This window comes from Penicillium mononematosum (assembly GCF_028829835.1).
Source record: "Penicillium mononematosum strain IBT 11891 chromosome Unknown utg000002l:1.0-8112719.0:1.0-8118358.0, whole genome shotgun sequence".
Classification (NCBI taxonomy): Eukaryota; Fungi; Ascomycota; class Eurotiomycetes; order Eurotiales; family Aspergillaceae; genus Penicillium; species Penicillium mononematosum.
This window is the reverse complement of record NW_026643272.1, coordinates 6,861,531-6,880,790: the sequence shown is the minus strand read 5'-3', so window position 1 is coordinate 6,880,790 and position 19,260 is coordinate 6,861,531. Positions and strand designations below refer to the sequence as shown.

Here is a 19,260-nt window from a genome sequence, read left to right as displayed (position 1 = left end):
TCTTCATAAGGTTAGTACATTTCCGAGCTAGAGGTACAGCTTCCTAACTAAAATCCCATAAACCTCCAAAGATCTACTCCGTACAAACTTCCAAGGTTGACGAGATCGAGGTCTTGGCACACGCGCTCCATCATCATCCATGGGTCCATGTGGGTCCGATATCAGACTTTGCTCAACTTGACGTCAACACTTCGGATCTTCAATACGACATAGGGGAGACGGTAATTGCATTTATGCTACCTAGGTACTGGCTTTCTTAGCGTCCAAGTCCTCGATCTTGACGCGCTTAGCTTGGGAGTGGTTACGATTGAATCGTACTCGGTCAAGCTTTCAGCCACAAACAAAAAGGGGGTGTGGCTTTACGGGGCTGTTCACCCACTCCTTACTATATTGAGAATAGCGTCTCCATTCTGTTTCCACACTGTGGTTATCTTTATCTTGCTGATCCAGTTCGATCGATTCTGGTTCACCGATGTACGGAGTCCATTGCTCGTTGCCAGAGTCACGCGGGCGATCACATGAAGCACAAAGCCAATCATCCCAGATCATCCATGGATGATATCCCGGACACCTTCTCTTGAAACCTGATCGTCGGCCACTATTTTCTTGGGACACTCTACTAGTGCTTGTGCACGATGCCAGAAAGGGAAAGTTTTGGGTATCTCTTTTTCTCGGCAATTCAATTCGTTTTGAGTCCACAACGGTATATGAGCTGGCGCTCGAACCCTTCTCAGATATGATTATCGAGGGATTGACTTTACCAGAAGCTTTCAAGGTAGTGGAATTATGAAGTATGTGGCGCTTACTGAGCGATTCATCCACACGTTCTTCATCAGCATCGCATTACCAGCCACCAACTCCAACACCAGGCCACAAGAAATTTAGTAGACAACACCTTTCGAGCCCCATGAAAATGCCACTAACCACCAAGTAACTCAAATGTCCACAAGGACACAGTGCAAGGCCCACTACTAATCCACCATACATATATCACACCAAGGTTGTTACAAACACCACTCAAACAGCGCATCTGAAATATCGAACCAGACTAATATCTAATTCCCCCTACCCCCAATACCGTCTACTATCCTCCACAACCCTCCTCTCCCACCCCTCCTCAACCAACGGCCCAATAACCTCCACCACACTCTGCCCCTTCTCAAAAACCCTCCGACAAGGCAAATCCAGCGTCAAATTCTCCGGATTCCCAACACCAATAACCTCCTGCAACGCCTTCTCCGATGCCAGATACACCAACCGCCCAATATGCGCCCAGTAGATGGCGCCCGCGCACATCGCGCACGGCTCCCAGGTCGACACCAGCGTGCAGCGCGCCAGATATGCCCAGTCGTAGTTGTCCGCGGCGTTGCGCGCGAGCTCGCTTTCTGCGTGTCGCACGTGCGAGAGGGAGTTCGAGGAGAGGAGGATTGTTTCGTTATCTGGGGCTAGCAGGATTGCCGCAAAGGGTCGCTTTGTGTGTAGGTCTTGGGCTTGTGCTTGGTGCGTGAGGGCTGCGTCGCATGCCGCGGTGAGTTGCGGTTTTGTTAGGGGTGTCAGGGTTGGGTTTGGGGTGGTCATTGCGAGGTCTGTTTGTATTGTGGGACTGCGTATGGAGTATGGGTGGGTCGACAGGTGGGTGAGGATATCTGGGGTGGGTTCAGTGGGTTTGGGGGATCGTAGATTGTTATAATATCGTGCTCGGTTTGATATCTTGAGGTTCTCGGCGGTCTCCGACGATGCGAGATGACGGGTGAGCCGGGTACTACTTTCTCCTCATTTAGGTGAGACATTTAACACTCGACTGGTGTGATGGAGTATGTGTATGTCGTGCATTATATAGGTATCTACTATGTACAAAAAACATTCAAGAAGTCGTTACTTTATTTACATGTGGAATCGTCAGGGGTAGTCCGGGTTAGTCGAACCCGGACTCTGGGCAGCGGAGGAATTCCTTCTTAGCGGGTCAGTGGACGAGCCCTTGGAGGACACCCGCGCACGAGCGCGGGGGCCATACTCTGGGTTCTCTGTATCCGGCTGTGTGCGGGCATGATGTAAAGAAAGATCCACGAAATCCGACAGGTCGGTCGCGGCCGAGCTGCTGCCCATCTCGGTGATGTGCACCAATTTTCCCAGGATCGCATATTCCAGCTTGAGCTTGACGCTGTAGACCATTGCCTTGAGGGTGACATGGATATCGAAGAAGCCCGAGTACTGTACCCCGATAATGGCGGCGTCCATCAGAATCATGGCCACGTTCACGATCAGGAGTTGGACCAGGGTGCCTCGGTAGTCGCCCCTCGGGCGGAGATTCAGTAGTCGCACAGACTCCCAGGAGTAGATGACGGAGAGTATGATTTCTTGTATGGAGAATCCGACCAATTGGATGCGTTCGAAGATATTGAACCCGTGGATGAAGAGGGAGGATTTGTTCGAATGGCTGCCTATCTCGAGGACGAAGCCGGGGGTATGTAGGATGATGGCGTCGACGATGATCATGGCGAGGGTGCCACGGAGGACGGCTCGGCTGTGGCAGACAAGATGCAATCGAGACCAGAGGACTAGGGACTGGCCTGTTACCATCCCAACCCAAGCGACTAGTTCCATCACGAAAGGGAACATGCTGGTGTATATGTCGAAGATGATGAGGAGATAGCCGAGACCGAAGGGGATGATACTGAAGGAGGCGATGAGGAGACACCAAAAATAACACCCGCCATATCTTTTGAAGGTGCTGAAGCACAGCACGATCAATTCCAAGGCATTGTACCAGGCAATGCCGATTAAGCAAGCGATTATTGTACGCTCCGCGAATCGGTCACGGACGGAGCGATCAGCGAGGCTGAAATTGCTGCCGGGGATGTCGGCAAGCGACATGAGGACATCGCCGTTGATGGAAGCGGTATTGCGATACAATTATAGAACACCCATCGTAAGACCGAAATAGGCAGGATAAGGACATATATGTACAAGCGAAAGAAGCCTCCTGGATAAAGGGGATATATGAAATAGCCTCGGGGCGATACGAGGCAAAACGGCAGGAGGTGGCGGAGAAAGTCAACCCTGGAAATGATAGATAAACCTTCTTTAGATGATATAGATTGATCTCCATTGGCTTAGCCGAACAATAAAACCGGGGCCTTTTCGGGGCAACCCCGATACCGCCGACGCGGGCAAAGTTCTAATAGGACGCCTGCGCCTTAATCTTGGGGTTACCTAGGTACGCATCAAAGGTTATTGGATACATTTTTCGTCACGATCAGCATCTAATACGGGGTAATAATAATTATTTGCGCATTTGAAGAGATGAGGAGATGGGCTCTCGCTTTCTAGGACACTCTGAATTTTCCTTATATCATTACCATTTCCGGTTGATAGGTTGGAGATAAGAGACGGGATCCCTCGGGCAGGGATTATATTTGCTACATATTAAGGACTGAACACGGAATACGGTGTAGAGATAAACAGAGGTACAAATTCTACCAAGTCTACCCTGCATTGTACATCCCTGCCATTGCACTACTCTGTTTTCGGAAGCTGCTTAAATGCTAGCGCGAACTAGTGCTATAACGGTGACTTTTCCCGCTTTTATGACACTTGCTATAAATTTGTATTACATATGTCTACTCCGTACGGAGCAGTGTTCCCAGGGCTTACCCAAAACTCTCCAGTCTTAATTTACCCATATGATTCCATATGTGAATGTTAAGAATCGCCTCTAGCCGGGCCCTAGCACTAGCATTGAATCTCTCATCCTCAACCCCGTTCTGCCTAAAAATGCCTGGAAAATGCTGAGAATATTGTCACTATTTAATGCATCTTCTTCCCCCTACTCTGTATCCAGTGAGCTACTACAACTTATGGCAGACAGAATATGGCAGCACTACTCCCTCTCTCCCTCTGGAACTGCTCGCCATGATTACGTCTCTGCTAGATTCAGAACACTCAAGGCTCTGATGCTAACCAAGCGGACACTATGCGCCTTCGCAAGCAGCTATGTATTCTGCATTATCTCATTGTACGACGAGAATGAAAGCTGCGAGGCCTTCAAGTCCATCATGCACACACGGGTGGAAGAGCACGTGCGCAAGCTCTACCTCAACACTCGGACTATTTGAGCGACATATTACTGCTAGCATGAAGCAATGTTTGGCATTTTTTTTCTGTAATAGCTGGCTGATCTGTGACACAATCGGATACCGACTTAGAAAGGGAAATCGACCCTCCCCACCGACGACAAAAGCTGTTACCGATGTTATCAGGACTTCCCAATCTGGAAATTGTTTCTCTGCATTTCGATAAACACTGTGCTACGGATCCCTTTCCGCGGACAAGCCCCAGACAGAGCTAAAGCTATACTGGGCTATTGTTCTGAAATGGCTCTACGGAATTAGCGTTTTTGAAGCGACCGTTGGAACTCGCCATTCAGAATCGCTGCGTAACTTTCAAGAGCTATCACGACAAGCCCACAACACGTCTAGTCAACAAGTGTGTTTCCACAATAAGATCAAGCTCTTCACTGCAGTCGAACAAAGACGTTATCGAGATCGCAGCTCACTGGTCTGCGCAGCAAGACGGGACCATCTACTACTACTGAGACAATGCTCGCATGGCATACGCGCCTCTTTACAACTGATAACTGGGTGGCCGATTGGATCAGTTAGATCGACTGCTGAGCACGCTGACCTGAAGCAGGACCGATATGGGATTTCATGGCGACATAGGCGATTTGGTTCTGAAGGATCTACGGCTAACTTGCGAGATTGGGCAGCAAACAGACTGTGTATGAGGGCTTTTAGGGACCCTTACGATAACCGGTCTGATTGGGATGCAGCTTCCACCGCGTTAGCCCTCTGGTTTCCAACTCGGCCCATACCTATATTGGTATATATGTGCAGTATATAAGAACAGTTGGCCGCCGATACGGCCTTTTCATGTTTGTTTGGGTAGTCTTTTGGTAGTCTTTGGTGTGCCCTTGGATGTATTTTCTAAGATAGATTCTCTTCCCTTTATCGGTGCTATCTAGAAGGGTAAGAAGAACTAACTACCTAGGTATCACGATCTGCATATGCCACGTACTTCCATATCTAACCTTGTCATATCCATGGATGCCAGATATCGGCCAGAATATTTGAATCAATCAATTTTATCCACGCAACTAGTCAAAAGAATCTATCCCCCCTAGCACATCATTCCCGGGCAAAGTAGCGACATTCAAGCAAAGTAGGGCCACCCTCATGACTCTTTCTTATCAGTAGAACCCCGTCCGAAGATTCGATGCCGCCGGGACTTTGGTTTTGAAGGCGGGTTTGAAGGCTTTTGGCGCTTTAATGGACAAAAAGACCAATTTGCCAGCTTGATGAAGTAAGCTGAGCCCCGGAGTTCAACCCTGGTTTTGAAATCTCTCCTAATCTCCTCTTTATCTTCCTCTGGAAACTCGAAGCCCCGAAAGCCGATACAGCACTGACACTCTGTAGTGCAATGGCCTCTGCCTTTCTTCCTTTGTGATAGATTCTTCTCTTCTTCACACCTCTGTGCGCAGCATCCACATTGCCGGCTGCAGCATCCACCTCGATCCGAACAGTCCTGTACTAGTTCTTCTCGCATAAACCATTTAGGATCACGCCGTAAGTTATCGTAAAGTTCCTTAAAGTACGGTGTAAGCATAGATATGGCTTGGTAAAGGGAATGCTCCTTTCTTGCATATTGTAGTTGGAACTCTTTAAGCTGTTGATTCGTCTTTTCAAGCTCGGCCCTGGTAGACTCGGCAGCCGTGGTCTCGTCAGGCTGGAGCCGGTCAGACTCAATATCTATCGTCTTTTGTAAGGCCATAGCTCTATGGTGTAGCGTTTCCTCACGCTGCGACAGTTCGCACAGAGCGTGCTCGGCAAGAAGCACATCGGCGATTATTTGCCGGTAGATACGTTCTGATCCGTATATGAGAAGTTTATAATTCCCACCGACAAAGTAGAGAAATGCCATGATCGCGAGGGGAAAGCTTAGCAGAAAAAGATAAGAAAGCCTTGGAAAATAAGTAAAACATGAACATTAGAACTAGGACAAGATTGAAGGAAGTATAGAAAAACGATCCTCATTTATAGGCATCCCTGAGTCATAGTGTGATCACCCTCCGAAAATGGTCTAGTTGCGTAGAAGGTTTCTGAAGGTTCCAAGGTTGATGTTGCTGACTTGTATACCATGGATATATCCATGGATGGATGTATGTACCTAGGAAACTAGGCGGGCTGGTCTCGAAAACTACCTAGGTAGTGTACAAAGACCAGATATGGCACGCAAATTGATCTTGTGGACAGTGATCTGCAAGGGCTTCTTATTTCAACTTGGTGCTTTTTCGGTGATACCTAGGGCTAAAGTTTTTATCAATAGCTATCGACAAGAAACAAAACAAAATGGAAAGGTGGTTGTTGATACATCGAACCATAACTTATCCCATTTAATATTTTGGGGTGGCCACTCGCATGTCAAATAGGTAAAGTGTAGGGATGTCTAGTTTTGGCCTGATGAAAATATCGGCTGCCGTACACGCAGTCGACACCTGGGACCTTGGGACCTCTGGGCTAAACCTTTGTACCTACATATTACCGCCCTGTATACCGCCTACCCGTTATATATTATATACTATCATGAATACCGCCTCCCTTTTCCACATAGTACTGCCATAAGAATATATAGTCGGCCGCTTATCCGGCTGTAGCCATATTAATGGGTTCTCAGGTAGTCTTCTCCGGCAGACTTCTTAAATGTCTTTTTATTGGTCTTTTTAGTAATCTCCTTACTTTTGACTGCTAACGGTTGGTGCTGAATCACGTGCCTACACGCTAGGAGTTTTAGTCTGGCAGAACAGGCAGAATTTGGCGGGCGGTATATCTGGGTACAAAGGTTTAGTTAGCCCAATATTTCGGAGGTCCTACTGTACAAGGGTGTTTGGGTGGCGACCGGCTTTCTACTCTGAGAACCATGGCATTTATATTAAACACCGAGGTTGAAGCCTTGTTTAAAGGAGAGAAGATATCATAATCCTGGAAGTCAAGCCCAATCGTGGACAGATCACATTGCATACTAGCTCTCTTGAGTGAAGTAATATAGCATATAAGAGTAGGCAGTACAATATAATAGAGGAATCCAATAAATAATATTTCCAATAATAATAACAAAACAGAAGAGCACAACCACCAACACTAACACCAGGGTATAAATAAAGAAAAACAGAATCCAAAACACCCAGGACAAACAAACAATCCAAAATCCAACAAACAACGACGGGCCAAAAGGGGCCAAAAAGGGCCAAAAAGGTCCAACGAGGTCCAACAAGGGCCAACATGGCAAGCGCCATGTATATACAATAATCAACAGCAGGGGGGTACGGCCTGCGTGAGGAAAAGGATGAGCGAATCCACCATCCCGGCCGGTTCCGGGTTAGGTGGTAGAGAGAACACGATCAAAGATTTATTTTCCGCCCCGGAGGGCACCGACGACCTCGGCCAATGTGCTGGCCTTCTTGGACTTGGGCGGGACAGGAACCCATCGGATCACAAAGCTACCGCAGTTGACGTCTTCGAGCTTGGCTTCCGCTTCCGCCGTAGAAGTACCAGACTCCTCCACAATGATGTGGAGAACGGGGAGGCGGGTCGCTCCGTCGCTGCCCCTGCCAGCGGCCTGGACCATGGCCTTTTCGGCCTCTTCAATCTTCCTAACTTGTTGGAAGAAATCGTCGATCAGTGCCCTTTGTGGGTCACTGAGTCTGGCCTTATGGGCCCAAAACCTGGACATACATTTCATTAGCATGACGGACCAACACGACAGAAAACAAAGCAGGCTGCACATACCGAATGGCCAAGACGACCAGGGCCACAACAACGACTAGGCCAATGAGGCCATAAGCGCCAGGGAGCACGGCATTCAGCCAGGCAGGAGTTTCGTTCTGTGTGCTATTGGTTGCCATTTTGGAATTCATGACTTATAGACTTACAGACTTACATTACGCGCGGGGGGTAGGGGGGTTTACTTATATACCTACAGGCAGGCACGTAGATCACGGCCGTAACTTTGATTAAGTTTGAAGTGATTCCAAGCTGAAATGATTGATCTTTCCAGTTATAGGCGATTTTTATAAAATCTTGAGGCTTCCGCATTGCAAGTAGATGTTGAATTTTCAAAATTTCAGTTCTAATCGAGATAAAACTCATTACAGGTTGAAGGATCAGTGAGAGTAGATTGAAGCTGTTCTGATCAAATAGTCAAGTTATACTAAATGAACCATGGTAGCCTAGGAATTAAGCGAATTGTAGAATCCTGGCCAATCAGAATTTGAATATTGTCATGTTTGATCCTCGCTGTTCAACTATGACTGGTGAGGAGATATTTGACAGGCGACCTTATTTCAACCTCATCTCTATAGTAGTGAGGTCTGTCTAGCTTCAATCTAGAAAATGCACAGAAGATCAAGGAGTTTTCTTTTGTATATGTTTGATTACCTTTTTTTTAATATTTCTTTTTAGAGTTTTGCATGTCGTTCCTTCCTTTTCGGTGTCAGCTTGGATGAATAGTATTTGTGGATACATACACAATGAAGAAGGTCAAGACAGGCTGACTGTCTATCTGGTGCGTTGGACCCTCTATTGATATTCTTGAAGACGTGTACACGAACGCTCCTATGTTCAAAACGGCGTTCTCATGCTGCTCTAGTACCTCGCACCCATTTTGTCGCGGTTTCAGAACGGCCAACAGATCCAGACCCTGGAATTTGGAACTGGACCCAGTGACACAACCAAGGGCAATGTTAGTGCCCTTGTTCCATTGGAGAGTCTCACAGATACGTTCACTGGCATCACATTGTCGCTAATGGCTACGACCCGCCCAAACTTCAGTCGTCAATTTCGGCGCTTCGCTGTCTCGGACACTGAGAAAGACCCGGGATCTGAAATGCTGCGAGCTTACGATACACACCCGCGATCCGACCCACGACGCACATTCGGAAGATGTTGCAACCGGATGTGGTTCTTTGCCCGGTAGAGCTCACACAGTGGTCTTCAAGCGAATTGATGGTCTGGGTGTGGAGGCGGATCTACACTATCCAGGGTGAGCCTTGACTATATGTACATAGGGAATGATGTCTTCGGACTAAACGTTTAGGATTGCTGTCACGAAGATAGATGGAGGGATAGATCAATGGCGGGCGTCAAAAGTGGATTTCGCACTCGGGAAAGCTGGGCATTGCGAGTGCCAGTTTTTGCTCACATGTCTCGGATGAAACTCTCACTCACTTTAGTCCCATTTAATGCGAAGGAGATGTCGTCAGAAATCTTGACGGGAAAGATTTTCGCTGGGCTGCAAGAGCGTGCCACAACCTCGCATTCGATAGCCTGCCTGGTTGGGGGTAGGCACCGTTTATCGCTTTGACGTGGATTCCAGGCAGACAGCTTCTATTATAGTCACAACATTTTCCGAAACAAGCTCTTAGAGCAAATTGGCGAGTTAAGTTGCGTTGGTGTATGCGTCATTCACTAGGTGTACCGAAGCAAACATTATTTCCGATGCCTTATTCATTCAGGAAAGCTCATCATACAAGAGCCACCGCTATAGAACATTTGCGAGAACAATAAATCATAAAGATCCACCAAGTTTAGAATGATCTCCTTCCAAGAAACACATATCAGAGTTATCTCAAGCAAAAAAGGTCTTTCTAATATCCTCCTTTCCAAAATTAATAAAGCTCCTTTTACTATAGACCTATTATCACAAAATTACTTCTAAACGCAGAATAAAATATAATAGGGTAAGTGCACTTTCCAACAGCCGGCTAGTTTCCTTCGACTCCTCCACCAGCATCTTGTCCTATGACCGAATCCGATCCTTTAACAATAAGGGAGACAACGGGCGAGGCAAAAGTGTCGCAAGCTAATCCAGTCTAGTAAGGAGTACAGGGAGACACAGATATTAAGTGCTTCCATCTACGGCTCTAGAGAATTCATTTTAGTATTACAGTATGTTGTGAGAAAGTCGCCCTTACTATTTGATTGTCAATATATGGTATCATGGTAGTGGCCGGTTCTGCACAATGATGCCAGTGGACAGGAAAATCATGTATCAACAAAATTACGCCCAATTGTTTTGTAATCGAATTTGGTTGCATTTTTGAATCTCGCCTGAAGATAACTCTTCGGTGCCCAACGCGGGGCATCTGCTGCCCGCGTCCGCGTATAAATTACATGATCACATCCACATTGGGAAATGATGGAGCTAAATAGTGGGGAGAGCCCTGGAGTTAAGAATAGGTGACATAATACAAGGATAACCTCCAGGGCTTGGAACGTATCTCACATGACAATAATTTCGGGAGGCGCCTTAAACAATCGACTTCAACATATTCTCGTCTTAACTGTCTCTACAACCAGCACTGTTTCTACAACCAGCTTCAAAGTGAGTGCAGGGTCATCTCTATATCCTATTTCCTTAACCGGAACGCCTATCATGGAGGAAGGAGATACTTGGATGAACCTATTTTTCTCTGGCAGTCGTCCAGAAATACTGAAAACAAGCGAACTTAAGGGCCAAAAATTCCGACCTTTCTGTGCTGAAGACGACAATTGGGAACTAGGAGCCAAGGCCGACAAATCAAGACCATCGGATGCGAACACTATACAGGTGTTTTGGCTTCGCATCAGGGGACACAGAAAATATATCGCCAAAGTCGTAAGTGGAGACAATCATTATATGCGTGCTCCGATTAATCATTTACTAGTTTCCTTGCTATTCTAAGCACGATGCTAAGATACGGCTTCATCGTGTTGGAGTACCACTGACTCCCGAAACGATAAACGATGCTGTGTACGAGTTCGATAGATTCTATCGGGAGGCTCGGGCATATAGCCATATTGACCTATGCTGTCCCGCGTGTGAAAGAATCTATTTCCCACAATTCCACGGAGTGATCACCGACATATCAAAATCTCGATTTTCTTCTGGGTATTACCATGAACGAGCGGTTGTGGTAGAGGCAATAAAACCGGACTTATGTTCTCGACGTGTTCTTAGTGAAGTTGTCAATTCCCAGTCTGAAAGCTTCTTAACTATCCTAAGAACGCTCTCTGAAAGGTTTTGTACCACTCCTGGAGTGATTCTTCTAAGCCCATTCGAGCAAGAGTGGTATCATTCTTTACTAAAAGACCGACTTCGTCGCCTGGATGCTTTACATCGAATTGGCATAACCCATGGCGACATCCGCGATCACCACTTTCGACTCCCTGATGACATTTACGATACGGTTCTATATGACTTCTCAGAATCGTACACTTTCTCTATGAAGCAGCCTTTTCGGGTAAATGGCGGGAGACCTCGACCTTTAAGCCTTATATCAGAGGGTGAACGCGAACGTGTCCTTTTGCACATCCTCAATCGGTAAGAAAGGAGACTTCGTCATTCGTATCATCACTAACATACTTTCAGAGCCGCCTCGCGAGATCTTCGTTCCCATCTCATACATTTCAACAGTAAAGCTTCGGTTGCCGGCATCGACTCTAAACACACTTCTTCTGTTGACAACGCACTCTGGCAATCTCTAGATAAAGAGGAGGAATTGTTAGAGTTAATCATACTAAAAGTCTCCTATCACCCAGATGGTAGGTTTTGTTGATCCGTTCCAATATATTAGATGTTGATTGCTAACTAGCTAGCCTTTTCGATGCCGACCTTGAACTCCATTTTTCCTTTTCTGGAAGCTGTCTGCCCAAACTCTGACCTCTGCTGGCATATTCGTCGAGGCAGGCTTTTATGTCATTACGAGTCAGTTTGGGCAGTCTTTTGTGAAGATAAGGCCCATCCCGAATTACTCACTTTCGATTGTGAGCCGCAATTTGGAAGAATCGAGAAAATGAAGGACTCTCGTTTTATACTTTGCTTAGTACCACATTCGTGGGGGATTGCGTCATTGAAGACGGACTCTGATTTTGCCGGACTTGATAACCTACGAAAATTTTGCTCAAATTTTGTTTCAGCAAAAAGTCCCGGAGAAATCTTTAGTCGAGCCGAATTTGGAAGGGGAATCTAGAGCAGCGGAGGATATGGAATCTTGAATGATAATGACTTTGCCCTTAGTGAGCAAATCAGGGTGCTAAGATGATGATCAGTGAGTGGATCAGGGAGCTCAGGGGATGATCAGGGGATGATCAGGGGAGTTCATGCCGATCGCCATGAACTATCGACTCTGACCAGAGGGCACGCTGACCCGGGACCTGATGGAAGATATTTAGGCCTGGGTCCGAGCAGTACTGCCTACCGTCCGCTTACGACGCGCCGACAACAGAACCGATGGTTGCCATGTCGTCAGCGTTGACTAATCCACTGGCAGCCACTTGGCTGTATCACTGGGGTGGAATGAATGGTACACCACGACATATTGAGCCTCTATATGCCATCCTTGCCTTCTCTGCCCTCTTGACCACGAAGACGGGTTTTAGCTACACCCCAACAAGTCGAGTAGATCGGAAAGCACCAGCGCAACGTACGAACTAATCAAACTACCTTGCCTGCCATGATACACAGACCGATCGCGAGCTGCAGTGTCTCCCAACTAAATGAGCCATTGAGGGCTAGTTGTCCGCGACTGAGGAGACTGAATTGTGTAGTAAGTTAGCACTATACATGAACTGGAACAGCCGTTTCGCTCCGCGCCCTCCTACATGGCCTGGGACTGACACGGCGCGAGGAACCAGAGCCCCCCCAATGAGGAAGCGATTAGGGCTGTTAGTCCATGGTCGCAAATCCGTGGCGGTGCGCACTCAACACCAACATTTCCCATCCACCCTCGAGATCGCAAGCTGATCCCGTGTCAGCAAGAGCAGCGTACGTACGAAGCACTCCAGAGACGAGAGATCAACAGCGGCTATGTGTCGTGGAGGTTGCGACACACCTATTTATCATTTATCGCGGGTGTCAGGAGCATGAAGACGTTCGGAATATCTGTAATAGATATAGAAATCATAGAAATTGTAAAAAGTGTACAAATTATAGAAAGTGTAGATATGGTACAAGTAGAAATTATCGCTAGTATTGAATTTTTATACCTTCTTCACTTTCTACAATTATCCGGATTAGACATGTTTATCAAGTTCCAAGCTTCTGCGATCTGCTTAGCCGGCTTGGCCAAAGTATATGAGAAGTAGTGAGGAGGACGTATTAGCAGTTCGCACTTAGTGTATCATCGACAGACCTCGGTCTACTAGTATTGTATTTTGTTAGCTCCTGGTATCAGAGCCGAGACGCTATAGTAAAATGTCTCAACCCCCCCCGTAATACGGATAACCCCCAAATACCACCCGATTTCTGTATTTTCTGGCAAATACTCCTCTATATAACTACCGACAAAGTCCACCACTGGACAACAGAGGCCCACTGAATACCCATTGTCAATTTTACAGTCCATTCCTATCCCCGGCTTCCCCAACAACGGCCCCATACCCCGGAAATAATTACGAATCCCCCAGGCTGCGGGGTCAAAATGGATCCCTTTTATCTGACATTCTCCGCTGTCTCCAGTGATTTCAACGTGGCCTGTTATCTTGTATGATATTCTGCACTATGGCTTCACCCGATCATGCCACCCCTGGGGCTTCCCATCCAAAATTCGGCTCGGATTACGCAGAGAAAGAAATCGGCGCCATCTACCCTGAACCGGCTGCACTTCTTTCAGAGTCGCACAAATCATACTTGCTTGAACGACATGGCACCCTGGACCTTGATCCGATTCCTAGTATGGATCCAGCGGACCCATACAACTGGCCCTCGTGGAAGGTCAGTGGGAATGGCACAGTCTTCTGAATTCCAAGCTAATAGCACGGCAGAAATCAACCAACTTGGGCCTCGTTGCGTTCCATGCTTGCATGGGTACATTTACCGCGGCAGCTATTATCTGTGCCTATGAAGATATCGCAGAAGATCTAGGAGTCTCTATCCAACGAGTCAGCTATTTGACCTCTCTACAGATCGCAATTCTGGGAGGTGCCCCATTATTCTGGAAACCGCTCTCTCACCGTTTTGGAAGACGTCCGATTTTCCTCCTGTCGCTGGTACTAAGCTGTGCTTGTAACATTGGCTGTGCTAAGAGCACAAACTACGCTTCTATGGCGGCATGTCGAGCTCTGGTTTCATTATTTATATCGCCGGCTATGGCAATCGGTAGTGTTGTTGTCACCGAGACATTCTTCAAACATGAGAGAGCGCGTTACATGGGTGTTTGGACTCTCATGGTGACCTTGGGTGTGCCAGTTGGTCCGTTCATTTTTGGATTTGTGACTCAACGTGTTGGATACCGCTGGATATACTGGATCTTGGCCATTGTGAGTATCTAGCCAAGAAAGCAAAAAAGCCACATTACTGATACTATATCCAGACCAACGCTGTCGAGTTCATCCTCTACATTTTCTTCGGACCCGAGACCCGTTATATCGGGGCCGACGTGCAGTCCCGGTCATCTGCGTTCAAGACAGAGTACCTGTCCCTTCGACGGATCGACCCGACCCCATTCAAGATAACCGAGTTCTGGCACCCCCTGACACTGTTCACAAACATCCCCGTTATGCTTGCCGCGATTGCCTACTCCATGGTCTTCCTCTTCGCCTCAGTCCTGAACTCGGTCGAGGTTCCCCAGCTGCTGCAAAGCAAGTTCGAGCTCAACGCCCAGCAACTCGGGTTGCTGTTTCTCGGCTTGATTATCGGTTCTCTATTGGGCGAACAGTTAGGCGGGTTCATGTCAGACATGTGGATGAATACTCGTGCGCGGAAGATTGGTCGCAAGCCTGCGCCAGAGTTCCGACTCTGGCTGAGCTATATTGGTTTCCTGCTAACTATTGCTGGTATGGTTATTTTCTTGGTATGCACTGAGCAAGCTACCGCTGGGAAATTGGATGTTAGGCCAGTGGTTGGGACTGGTGTTGCTGCTTTCGGCAATCAGGTTGTGACCACGGTGCTCACTACCTATGCGGTGGATTTGTATCCCCAGGATGCGGGCAGTGTTGGGGTGTTTATCAACTTCATACGCTCGACATGGGGATTCATTGGACCTTTCTGGTAAGTTGACCTGATTGCCAATTTTTGAAGCCTAAACGCTGACCGGTATTCTAGGTTCACGTCTATGTTTGAGAGTGTCGGGATTGCTAATAGCTCTGGCGTCGTCACTGCTTTGATTGTAGGTGCTAGCTTCATTCCGACTATGCTTTTGCATTGGAAGGGCAATAGATGGCACAGCAAGAACACCGATTCAGTGGGTTTAGGGGGAATTGAAAAGTGAAGAACAACGGATATGCAGATAACTAGGGGATGCCCGGGCGAACCAGCTCGGTGCACTTTTATCACTGATTGTCTTTTATACAAGGTCGCAGGGGGCAACTCACCGTGCAAGTCTCAAGTATGGGCAAGCGGCACGTCCACTTTATTTTTTCTCTTTCATAGAACTTTCATAGAACAAAGAGCGAACTGAGAATGGTGCGCATTTTCATAGTAGTGCACCGAGGGCATAATATGTATATCACACCGAGCTCACGCCTCCAAATTGATAGCCTTCTGGGCCTCCAATAGCTGCAGATAAACGCCTGCCACATTCCACCGTACATCAATACTCATGAAACCTTCATAGGCTCCCCAACACCCCAAGGCCATGCGGTGCTTTACTTCACATATGAGCCCCACAGATGCGATAGGCAAAATACAGACCCCAAGGGGACATATCTTCTGGATCCCGACCTAGGAAGCATTGTCGCTCGATCAGATTTGCATTAACACGATCCGTGATTTGTTACAGGACAAACTTCGCTCGTCGTGAACGATGGGTGTCCATTTCTTGGACTGAATCGGATGATAGCCAGGGTGTATATTGTGTATAGGGCGACTAAGGCACTAAGTTTGGCATAGTTATTTTCTGCTCCACCCTCAGTTAGTTAGGCAGACAGCAGAAAAGGACCAAAAAAGGCAACTTTTCTAGATATAACCTTTCCTGAAGGCGGTTTCTTTGACAGCACTGGAGGATTTATGCGCTGATTAGGTTGCTTGACGGTGATGAAGGACGCTCAGGCACATTCCGGAGGAAAAGGCCACCGTTTTGGGGCATTGCCTCAACTAGCTCCTAATGTTGGTTTTAGGAACTGCCTCCCATGCCGCCTATACAAAAGAGGAAAAGACTTCAAAACGGAGAAATTGAGAATTTTGTTATAAACTATCACGATCTGCTTGATCACATGCTAGGATCAGGTCGTTTGCTTTGCTTGCTAGAACACTTTACCTAGCAACACTAGCGGACCTGACAGTGTACGAGTCGCTCATTCTTTGACCGTGTGCTCGAACACTTCCACCTGATCTTGATATGCCTCGACCTGGGTGCTGGCAAACTTCCTGGCCGACACTTTCTCTTCAAACAGCATATCAAGTTCAGCAAAGGTGCGACCAGTTGTTTCTGGGACTCGGAAAAATGTGTATACAACACAAAGGAAGCAAATTCCCCCCCCAGAAGAACCCTGCATAATTACTCCAATCCCAGGCAGTAGGGTTCAACATATAGGGTGTCAACACACCACAGATGATAGCAACAACATTGTATAGGATGCGACCGAGCACCACAGTCTTGATTTGCAGCCGACGAGTAGAGATCTCTGCCACGAGCGAATAGGCCACAGTTCCGACGGAAAGCTGGTAGAATAATGCCCAGCAGAGCATCATTGAACCTGTTGCGAGTGATGCTTGATCCTTTTGTGCACTGGGGACTAGGCCAAGGAAACCAATCAAGACTAATACAGTGCATAGTCCACAGAGGCCATAGAGATACAGCGTTCTTCGGCCAATTCCAAAAGACATGAGGAGCCATGCCCCGAGGACACCAACCATGTTAATCCCATATTGTCCCATCGCGAATGAATAGGAATTGGATGCTGATAATCCTGCCTGTTCCAGAAAGTATGTGGAGTAATTAGAAAAGGAATTGCCGCTGAGGTTCTGAATAGCCCACACAAGACAGACAATCTCTGTGCGCCGCAAATTCGTCCCTTTGAAACAATCAAAGTATGAGGCTCCATCTGAAAGCTTCGCTTCAAGATCCGTAGTATGACGTATCATGGCAATGGTCTCGTCCGCATTGAAATCCACGTTCCGGTCAGGATTCGTGAGGCGTAGGAGTGCCTTCTTCGCATCTTCGTCCCTATTCTTTCTGACCAACCACCAAGGCGACTCCGGGCGAGAAAAATCCCAACAAAGAGAGGAACTGGCCACATCCACTGCAATCCATATGGAATTCTGTATGACCATTGATCATCCCGATTTAACATCGATTTGATGACTCCAATACCTATAAGTTGCCCTAGGCCCCAGCAGAAATTGACATATGACGTGAGGTATCCTCTTAGAACGACAGGACAAACTTCAGAAGCATAGGTCACCGTGAGCGTTTGAAAAATGCCCCATGGAACTCCGGCGAGGATTTCCGCTGCGAGCAGAGTTTGGATGTTTGGCGCCGTGAAAAAGATCGCTGTGAATGCGGTGATCAGGGCTAGGGAAGTCAGAATTGTATAGCGGTACCCGAATCGCTCCGAAGCCCATCCATTGATAAAGAGGCCAATGATTTCTCCACAGTAGGCGCCGTTGCTGAGGCCGGCTTGCCACTACATGCAATAATAGTGTTAGTAATATACCATGCATACCTATCCGAAAGGAAGGTGGAAAAGGATCCAAAAGGAAAGAATGGGGAAGGAAAAATGGGTAATAACCACTGGCTCGACGTACTGGAGCTGTTACTTCATAGGAGCCATCTGATGTCAATTCACCGTACTTGCGTGTGAATTGCGGAAACGCATAGAAATTATTGACCAGACTGATATCATAACCCTCCATCGCGATACATGTGGAAATGAGAACACTCCACGCGATCGCCTTCGGATAAGTTCTGATACCTTGTAGCAAGGTCATTTTATGCTCCGCTTCAGCACCTGATTTCGCATTATTGGTTGTCTTAGCCATCGACACAGAGCCCTGGCGTTCGATATCCGCCAGGGCATTCCCTGTCGACAAAATGTCATCCTTGGCCATGACTGTCCTTTCCGGAATTGGACTCCCAGGCTTTAGATGCGAACAAGAGGAGAAGAAGTAGTCGTATGACTGAGTCACAGGAGGCTGTGGAGAGAAGATTATTGGGACACGGAGACATTCTCTTGTTGAGTCAAGAGCGCCTATTTATGCGAAAGGAGCGGTAACCCTCGTGTCTCTGAGGCTGTCGGCTATTCCCAGCCTTGGAAGTGGCTTTCTGAATAGCTAAATTGTCGAATGTGAAAGGATTGGTCCGCCCAGTGATGTGAAGCTGATTTCGAAAAAATAAGCACAATCAACAGAAGATTGACTTTGACGCATGGCTGCTTTCTATTGCCTTCAAAGGCCGTCCAATATACCCTCGTATAAAGGATAGTCCCAATTGGTTAGTTTGGCAACGTGTAAGGAAACATGATTCCGGGAACGAGATGCTAACCAATAGATAGACGAGATCTTAGCCGTTGGGTTATGCGGGAAAAGCTTAAAGCTTGCCGAGACAACCGGAATACGGGGACATGCAGGTGCCCGGGTATTGCCGGGAAAAACGCGGGGCCCCGCGGGGAAGTGACATTGGTCACATGTTATTGCACTTAGACCTTTTTCACAACATATAACCGATATTTCACAATAGCAGTAGTCAGTAGTATGGGAGGAAATATGTAAAAAAATGTTTCCGAAAAATACTACCAAAAATGACCGCTACAAAGACCGCTAAAAGATATGACGGCAGGCCGCATAAGCGGCCATACGGTATTCGCGTTCTTTATACTACGAATTTTCGATCTGGATTATTTAACGGTTGAATTACCTATACTATGGGTCTTAGAATAATTGCTATGACGACTTATTCGCGTAATTTATGGTTTGCTGCTCAGAAATAAGGCAATTATCTAGCACAAGGTACCTACCTAGTAAGGAGTATGGAAAAGACCAGCGGTGAGGCAGGGGACCAAATTTTATCATAGGAAATCTGAAAACCTAGCGCACTGACGATAATTGGCTGCCCTACTACGGGGATGTAACCTTGGAAGTATGTACACTAGGTAGATCGTCTATCATCTCCACTTGTGTCGCCATGGGACCAATTGATCGGAAATTGCCGACAAGGATCGGCTAATGATAAGCAATAACTAGATACTAATGCGGTTTGGCGCCAGGGCTCTCCGCATCCCCAAAGAAGCA

At 47.2% G+C, this 19,260-nt stretch overlaps 8 protein-coding genes across 8 annotated transcripts; 3 read left to right on the top strand and 5 right to left on the bottom strand.

Moving 5' to 3' along the window:
• Window positions 1–1,065: 1,065 nt before the first annotated feature.
• Window positions 1,066–1,578, bottom strand: N7519_004403 (nucleoside deaminase; the record flags this gene model as incomplete). The annotated part of the gene is made up of 1 exon (XM_057291179.1): window positions 1,066–1,578. One exon carries the CDS (start codon window positions 1,576–1,578, stop codon window positions 1,066–1,068), a length of 513 nt encoding a protein of 170 aa, XP_057152381.1.
• A 321-nt stretch (window positions 1,579–1,899) lies between these two features.
• On the bottom strand, window positions 1,900–2,874 carry N7519_004402 (uncharacterized protein; the record flags this gene model as incomplete). Its single annotated transcript, XM_057291178.1, has 1 exon — window positions 1,900–2,874. One exon carries the CDS (start codon window positions 2,872–2,874, stop codon window positions 1,900–1,902), a length of 975 nt encoding a protein of 324 aa, XP_057152380.1.
• Window positions 2,875–3,857: 983 nt separating this feature from the next.
• Window positions 3,858–4,115, top strand: N7519_004401 (uncharacterized protein; the record flags this gene model as incomplete). Its single annotated transcript, XM_057291177.1, has 1 exon — window positions 3,858–4,115. One exon carries the CDS (start codon window positions 3,858–3,860, stop codon window positions 4,113–4,115), a length of 258 nt encoding a protein of 85 aa, XP_057152379.1.
• A 1,209-nt stretch (window positions 4,116–5,324) lies between these two features.
• N7519_004400 (uncharacterized protein) lies at window positions 5,325–5,979 on the bottom strand (the record flags this gene model as incomplete). Its single annotated transcript, XM_057291176.1, has 2 exons — window positions 5,325–5,583; window positions 5,609–5,979. 2 exons carry the CDS (start codon window positions 5,977–5,979, stop codon window positions 5,325–5,327), a joined length of 630 nt encoding a protein of 209 aa, XP_057152378.1.
• Window positions 5,980–7,464: 1,485 nt separating this feature from the next.
• Window positions 7,465–7,960, bottom strand: N7519_004399 (uncharacterized protein; the record flags this gene model as incomplete). The annotated part of the gene is made up of 2 exons (XM_057291175.1): window positions 7,465–7,780; window positions 7,845–7,960. The coding sequence occupies 2 exons, from the start codon at window positions 7,958–7,960 to the stop codon at window positions 7,465–7,467; spliced, it is 432 nt and encodes a 143-aa protein (XP_057152377.1).
• Window positions 7,961–8,556: 596 nt separating this feature from the next.
• N7519_004398 (uncharacterized protein) lies at window positions 8,557–9,030 on the top strand (the record flags this gene model as incomplete). Its single annotated transcript, XM_057291174.1, has 2 exons — window positions 8,557–8,619; window positions 8,704–9,030. The coding sequence occupies 2 exons, from the start codon at window positions 8,557–8,559 to the stop codon at window positions 9,028–9,030; spliced, it is 390 nt and encodes a 129-aa protein (XP_057152376.1).
• A 4,548-nt stretch (window positions 9,031–13,578) lies between these two features.
• N7519_004397 (uncharacterized protein) lies at window positions 13,579–15,301 on the top strand (the record flags this gene model as incomplete). The annotated part of the gene is made up of 4 exons (XM_057291173.1): window positions 13,579–13,806; window positions 13,857–14,351; window positions 14,405–15,081; window positions 15,136–15,301. The coding sequence occupies 4 exons, from the start codon at window positions 13,579–13,581 to the stop codon at window positions 15,299–15,301; spliced, it is 1,566 nt and encodes a 521-aa protein (XP_057152375.1).
• Window positions 15,302–16,325: 1,024 nt separating this feature from the next.
• On the bottom strand, window positions 16,326–18,219 carry N7519_004396 (uncharacterized protein; the record flags this gene model as incomplete). The annotated part of the gene is given in 4 exon segments (XM_057291172.1): window positions 16,326–16,465; window positions 16,485–17,197; window positions 17,212–17,657; window positions 17,779–18,219. Coding segments are annotated over 4 exon segments (1,740 nt in total), but the record flags the coding sequence as incomplete, so codon positions are not given.
• Between the last annotated feature and the right edge of the window lie 1,041 nt (window positions 18,220–19,260).